Below are 7,600 nucleotides of genomic sequence, written 5' to 3' on the forward strand. Positions count from 1 at the left end.
CAAAAGATCAGTGACCATTTAAACTTAAAATAAGTTCAATGACCAAATGAACACAACCAAAAGTTAAGTGACTAAAAATGACATAAACCCTAAAATTTATTAGTTAAATATAAAAATCGTGACTAAGATCGTTTAGAGACAAATAAATTACTACGATGGATTAAACATAATAATTAGTGTCAGCAAATGATGAAATTGGAAACAAACCTTATTAGCAACTACGGACGACTAGCGCTTGATTGTTAAAAATAATTAAAATATCAATTTTAAAAAGGTAATTTCTTTTTAAAATGCCGAGTTAGTTTATGTCAAGAATTGAACTCATGATCTCCTTGATATAACACTTTTTTAGATAGATCAACCTGGACACGATCCATATAAATGAATGTGTCGTATTGTTCTCTAACCCGGATATGTCAAACTCAGACACGATCCACCTAGTGTGTTTAATTATACAAGTGTGTGGGTTAGAATCAGGTTCGTGGGTCAGATTTGAGTTCATTGATCATGTTTGTTTAACTAAGAAAAATTCTAGAAAAATAAATAAATAAATAGATTCAAATTCCCAAAAACTAAACATATAAACACACTAAATTTCGGAAAAATAAATTGATAAATAAAAAGGTAAAACGTTCATACAAACAAATAACAAACGAACACACACAAATTCAGATATTGGTAGGAATAAAACTTTAATCGACTCAAAAATTAGGACAAAATGCAAATACACCAAATTTGAGAAAATATTTTTAAAAAATCCTAATATAATATACGTGTTGGTGGGTTGACCCATGAACCCAAATATTTCCTTGAATATGGCCTGTATAATAAATATGTTATACAGGATGCAAAACCCGTTTATTTGCGTGTCAGATTTATACCGCATCAAAATTTGTCCCCCTTAATTTTAAGAGAGGATAGAGACAAGTTTTAAAGAATATTATATCCCCTTTGCTTTTTCTAAATGTTAAAATTTGTGTCGGCGACGAACGATAATCAGTTGCTAATCAATCACAATGTGCTTGAAAATCTATAGTTATATTTTGTAGGAGATGCGTACCTAATAGCAACGGATTATATAAGTTATGTGTGCAAGTAAAAGTCCCTTTTGTGGAAGTGTTTCTTCCAAATAAAAGAACATTTAGAACGAAAGTTAGCAATGGTTGAATGCAATTATCGTTGGTTGAATGTAGTCGTAAGGAGCATTTGCCCCTTGACCCCCTCACCATTCATCAGTTTAGCTCACACAAACATATACTCCGTGCTTTCTAGCCTATATTTGTGCAAACTTTAATTAATTTGAAAGCAATGTAAATCTCAATTATCTAAAATATTTGATGATATTAAATCACCTACATCATTAAAAATTTAAAATATTAAATATGTACAAGAATAGATAGGATGCCCAACATTTCATATGTTAGAACTCATGACTTTATAGATGTGTATACGAATTGATAAGATGCCTAACAATTTTGTTTACCTTTTATAAAACACAATTCATCTTTGTTTTCATTTTCTATTTTCAGCCTATCATCTTAATCAATTATTCTAACTTATAATGTGACTCGAACGAGATAAAAATGCTGTCATTCACGTTTTGGACAGGATAAGATACTCTTGTCGTAGTCTATGATTAAATTGATGAACGTACTATGATTAAATTGGAAAAGAAGATAAAACAATTAGCAAAATACATGAACACAATTCCCTTATTACTTGCTTCAAAATTCCAAAATGGAGGACCAGTGAAAACCGAAATACATCTTGTGTACCAAATTTAGCACAAAACTTAAGCATTTAAATCTTTTACAGAAATAATTATTTATCATTTGAAAGCCTTTAAAAAAAAAAAAAAGATTTGTGATCCAACCAGAGGAGAGAAGCTTCTAGTTGACGACATCAAGAACAAGCTTTCTGGACTTCAAAACAGACCACCTCAAACGCCTGTAATAAGCTGCTTGAAGCAAAGCCAATGACAGTACAAATATCCACTTAAATCCCATCTGCATCATCAAAATCACACATTTTAATAAGATAATAATAATAATAATTATAATTTGTTGGTTTTGAAGGATTTGTAGTTTTGTACCAGTTTCCTTTCTTCCATTTCTGGTTCTGCAGCCCAACTCAAAAACGAGACAACATCTTTTCCCATCTACAAAATATAGGAAATAGAGCAGAAAAAATTACAGAAATGGTCCCTGGGATTTGATGAAAATAGCAGGTTAAGTCCATTTTCAAACCTGGGCCTCTGTTGCAGGAGTACCATCTTCATATTCAACAGCACCATCATTAAGCATTTTGGGCATCGCAATGGCTCCACCAGGAAAGTATGGATTATAATGCAAACCTTCACGAATCTGGAGGTATAAAATTGTAAAATTTTCAAAAATCACAATTTAAAAAAAAAAAAATGAAAAAGAAAATATTTTTTAAAAAGATTCACAACTCACAGTAACACCAGCAGGAGGATCACGGTACCCAGTCAGAAGCGCAAACACATAGTTCTGTCCGTTATGGCGGGCCTGAATTTTTTTACAAAAAAAAAGAGTAAATTACACATATGGCCCATGTGCTTTCTGACTTTTACAGTCTTTAGTTCAATACAGAAACATTTTTCAACATTGGTCCTGGGTTTTCTGATTTTTACCGCGTTTAGGCGAACACTGAAACATTTTTCAAATTTGGTCCTTGTATAGCAAGGTTTCATAATGATATTGGTTCATGTATCGTCAACTTTAACACCTCATTTGTTAAAACTATAAAATGACCATTTTTCCCTTAAAAACTGGAAAAAAAGAATCTAGCACCACGCAAACAAAATCAGTGGAAGAAACTGAAGGTGGAAGGAAGAGGGTACTTTGGTAATAAGGCTGAGATCTGGGGGGTAGGCTCCTCCATTAGCAAACCTAGCAGCCTGTTCGTTTGCATAAGGTTGAGGGAAGCGATCACTGAGTTTGCCAGGGCGTGTGAACATCTCACCCTCATCATTTGGACCATCTTCCACTTCGATTTCAGCAGCCATTGCTTTTGTTTCTTCCTCTGTGTATGCAACTCCCACCAAGTCACGATATGAAATCAGTGACATCGAGTGGCACGATGCACATACCTGCGTGTACACCTGGTGACCACGTCGGATCCTGCTCATGGTCAAATTCCAATATTCAAAAAGTCAACTTTCTGAAAAAACGAATCAGTAGATTTAAGGTTAATTAAAAGAAACTCACGAAGCATGGTCGTATGAACTGAGAATGCCTTGGTGAGGCCACGGGTAGCTTGGAGATTCAAGACCATGTTCAGCTTCATCAGCAGAGGCAATAGTTGTAAAACTTAAAATCCCTGATACACCTGCTCCTAGAAGAGCAATTGCCCTCAATGACTTCACACCAGCAGATCCGGTGTCATTTTGGTCTTTCCTCAAAATCAGTGATGACAATGCTCGTGGGGCCTGAAATTTTTTAAGGAGATAATGACAGGAATCAGTGATTACAATGTCTGTATGATGCAAAGATAAAAATTTCCAAAACTTGGTACACTTCATCTATATTAGCTCCCATTAATCACTCAACTGTAAAGTGCTGCTGCATTTGCCTCATTTTGAGTGTTTTCTTGTACGTTTCAATGCTTTTGGTAAGTAGTTGTGTTTCATATGGTAATTCAGTAATTGTACACTAAATTACTAAAGGTAAGCAGTTTAGGGTTGAAAATGGTATTATATGGACTAATAATTATTTTTTTATAGAAATTATAAATAATTACATTAATGTTAACATTTTATTGAACAATGAGTATATGTAAATAATTAAGACCGAGTGTTGGTATTGCACTGTTATGGGGATTATTGCAAAAGCTGATGTGGCACAATTGAAAGAATGGTGAGTGGTGACACAATTGAAAGAACAGTGGCATTGCACTGGTGTGGATGGTCCAATACAAGCAGAGACATATGAATCACTAGTGAAATCCTTTTGTAGGTATTCAAGAGTTCAACAAGAGGCATTCATTGGACACTCAAACATTCAACCATGTTAGTAATGGGCAAGGTGATTTTGTAGCATGTGTCCATGGAATGCTTTTGAGTAGAGTCATTATCTTACAGTTCTTGAGTAAGACCACCATCATAAGCTTCTTGAGTACAACTGTAAAACCATTATCATATTGTTGTTGTGTAGGCCCATTATCATATTATTAATAAGTTGACACATAGCTATGATTCTTGAGTAGAGCAATTATAATGATGCTCTTGATTAGAGTCCAGCATGATCCCATGATGTATCGTGTGAGGAGTCTAGCATTATTTGCATTACAATAACACGTCTTGCATGTGTTGCACTGTATTTAGTAGTTTTGCATAAGTTGCATTATGTTACTTGTACATGTCGTATTTTATTTATTTTTTATATTACCGGGCATTGTTTATTGAGACATTGGTACTCACTAAGCTTTATCCTTAGTGTTACTATGTTGACATGTCTTTCGGGTGTATGTGGCAAGGGGAAAGGGGAAGGTTTAGCTATTGTTAGTAAGCATGGCACATGCCCATGTTATATGTTTTTGTATGTATGTATTGAGGACATATGATAAAGATTGTGTATCCCTTGGATTTGGAAGTACACTCTTCTTAATGTTTGTAAAGTTGTTGCTTTTCTCTAGAAGAAATTTTTTTAGATGTACTTCATGCCTTCATCTCAGATTGGGCTGTTACAGTTACCAAAGTGAACGGATGAAATTATAAGACAATTGCTTTTGTGATATTAAAGTGCTATCAATAACAGAATAACCAAAAACGAAATCTGAGTGTTTGTTATGTTGCAGTTTAAGCTCAAACACCATTCATGATTTGTGGTTGGTCTGGTCATAGAAAAATCCTGGAGTGTAGTATGTGGTGCTGTCATGAGGAGTATATATAGGAGGTGGATGGTTTTAAATTAAAAAGTTTTCGGTAAGAAATGGATATTTTAAAGGGTAATTACCATCTCTAGTCTCTACTCCTACACTAAAATACATTCGTAGAAGCATTCTAATTACTAACATACAGTCTGTCCAACACTCAACAGAGACACTAGAATTACTACAGAAAATGTTAATAAAAGCCAAATGATAAAAATTTCAAAGAGTAATAATGCTTACAGCTGAATGAGAATGGAGTCTGCCCCTCAGCAAGTGGTAAATTCCCCTACCACCAGCCATTCAAGCTAACTTCCTGTAAATCCATCCATCCGAATTCGATGTTAGCTTATAAAGAATCCCTAAAAGTACCATTATTGGTTTATCACCAAATTTATATCCAGGGCATAATCAGGAGAAATGTCATGTTAATATAAGTCCAGAGTAAACAACATACAGTAATAGTGATGTTCCTCTCATCCCAGAGACACCGACATTGATGTAACCTCGATCTCAAAGGCAACTACTTTTTGAAATCCAAAACTGATTAGGATTTAACCCTTTTTTTTCCCAGAAAAACTTCCATTTACTGACAACATCAGCTTTGCTACATATTAAATTTTTGAAACAAACCACATATCAATTTGGAATTTGGATGGTACTCGGTTTGACATTAGAAAATCTATAAATTGTTAAACATTTAGCGTGTAACAAGAAGGCAACACTAGTTGTTACTAAATGGATTACAAATCATGCTCAGAGAATAAAACAATCTCAAGGCCGGGTGAACATCAGATTTTAGAAAAATTGATGGAATATATAAAAGTAATTAAGAGAATCAATCAAAGAGAAAGGCAATCGAACAAATATTATCCCACATTTAGGACAGACGACCAAACCCTAGAGCATCTTTAAAGCATTCAAAATCCAACAAAGGAGACACTTACAGGACGTCCTCGGCAGAGATTGGTCTTAATCGGCGGCGTTTAGCTCGTGCAGATTGATCCAATGATGAAGGAGATTGAAATGAATCGAAGACAAGAAATTTCAGATCTTTCACTCTCGCCTGCGTGCTCGTTCTACCGTGACCAGGCTTGGTTGGGCTCGAAGTATTTCAAATATTGGACCGAAATGAAATTCAGAATGGATATTGGGCCTTGTCATGATCTTTAGTTCCTAACTCTATTTGCTTTGGTCATACTAAAGTCTAAAGGTACAAATTAGAAAAATAATATAATAACTTTAAAATTAGGAAAATTTAGAGACGTTAGCGGAGTCAAATGAGACGGAGGTTTCATTCGCTGTTTCCATGGGTGTTTCGGGACGTGACCGTTCACCCTTACCCCTCCCGCATCCCTAAAATTAAAATGGGGATTGACCCTTCCCCCAACCCGGTTTTTTTAAACAAATATCTCATATATGGAATCGGTGTCCTGCAGTAACAGAGTCTCATGTGACTTTTTGACATTCCTATGAAAACTGAGTAATCTAACACATATAAAAGAAATCTCTGAAAAAAATAACCTAATTTTTTTCTTTTGTAAAATAACCACTTTGTCTGGAATAAGTCATTACGAAGAGATCATTAGGGTTTTAGACCTTGACCTTGGACGCCCCGCATCCGAGCTTGTACGCCCCGCGTATGAGCCTAAGCTACCCGATGCAATCCGCTTGTGCACGCTAAGCATACACACATGTACGCCCAACGTATAGAGGTTCTCAAATGCCAAAATTTAAATACTTCAAGGGTTAAATGAAGTACCTGAATTTTTAAATGTTACATCTTAATTAAATAATATTATTTCTAATTAATATATTATTATTCTCATAATATATTAAAAGAAATATTTATTTTGATTTCCAACTAATTTATTAATCATATAATAAATTAATAAATCAGATTCTCTTTCTAAAAGTTATCTTATTCAATTGCTAGGTTTGAGAGCAACCCAGAAGGGTTGTGCTACTATCAATTCTAGTATATATCAATTATAGTTATGGGCTTAGACACCTAATCCAATAGGTTGGATAACAAATCGAAATACTCCTCTGTCACAGGCTGTTTAGGCAACCACCCATTGAAACCCTTTTATAAATGATATAGAAGACATACACAGACCGCATTAAGTCATTAAGAGAATGTTTAAACACATCAATCACATCCACTAATTTCACAAAGACATTCCCCGCAGCCATAGGAAATACAAGGGAATGGAAGGCGACACTAGAAACGAAGGCAAGAAAGTAGTCACCAAAGTAGAAGCCAGTGAGAAGACAAAATTCTTTCTTCCCGAAAGATAGCTCGTTGTAACATCTGGATTTTCAGGTATGAATCCTTAAGTAAAATTATGAGTTTTCTTTGATGGTCACAATGCGGAAAGGTTGCATGAGACGTGCATATCTTTTAGCCTCCACAACATTGTAATGTATGTGTCACGGTGTGTGGACTGATTTTGGGCAGGCTTAAGGCCCTATTTAAACGAAGTGATGGCTAGGGTTTCCTTCACCCTCATCATTCATCACCTCCTAAAGATTTGAATCAAACCTTAATCCCCTTTCCTCTATTGAGATTATTTTGGTGTTTTGATGCATTTGAAAGGAAGAAGAAGAAGGTTCTAGCGCAAGAAGCAATCAAGCAACTCCCAACCATCTTTGAGATCATCTTTTAGGCCTTTATAAGTCCTCTTGTTCATATATTGTTGGATAGCTC

General features: G+C 34.9%; 1 protein-coding gene across 2 annotated transcripts; it reads right to left on the bottom strand.

Moving 5' to 3' along the window:
• Positions 1-1,694: 1,694 nt before the first annotated feature.
• LOC145032276 (cytochrome c1-2, heme protein, mitochondrial) lies at positions 1,695-5,971 on the bottom strand. 2 transcript variants are annotated; one of them, XM_078981037.1, is made up of 8 exons: positions 5,838-5,971; positions 5,134-5,206; positions 3,231-3,451; positions 2,864-3,143; positions 2,457-2,528; positions 2,247-2,363; positions 2,093-2,158; positions 1,695-2,006 (listed from the first exon to the last, which is right to left on the bottom strand). In XM_078981037.1, exons 2-8 carry the CDS (start codon positions 5,191-5,193, stop codon positions 1,890-1,892), a joined length of 933 nt encoding a protein of 310 aa, XP_078837163.1. In that variant the 5' UTR covers positions 5,194-5,206; positions 5,838-5,971; the 3' UTR covers positions 1,695-1,889. The 2 variants fall into 2 exon arrangements, with proteins under 2 accessions (XP_078837163.1, XP_078837164.1); XM_078981038.1 differs by lacking the exon at positions 5,838-5,971 and adding an exon at positions 5,348-5,487.
• Positions 5,972-7,600: the final 1,629 nt, after the last annotated feature.

Source organism: Lactuca saligna, chromosome 2 (genome assembly GCF_052625555.1).
Source record: "Lactuca saligna cultivar CGN05327 chromosome 2, ASM5262555v1, whole genome shotgun sequence".
NCBI classification, from domain to species: domain Eukaryota; kingdom Viridiplantae; phylum Streptophyta; class Magnoliopsida; order Asterales; family Asteraceae; genus Lactuca; species Lactuca saligna.

Coding starts and splice junctions, on each gene's coding strand:
- LOC145032276 (XM_078981037.1), bottom strand. CDS start 5,193: ATGGCTGGTGGTAGGGGAATTTACCACTTGCTGAGGGGCAGACTCCAT. Junction 2,529..2,863: donor ATCTCAGCCTTATTACCAAA/GTACCCTCTTCC, acceptor AAAAAAATTCAG/GCCCGCCATAACGGACAGAA. Junction 2,159..2,246: donor CTCCTGCAACAGAGGCCCAG/GTTTGAAAATGG, acceptor TATATTTTGTAG/ATGGGAAAAGATGTTGTCTC.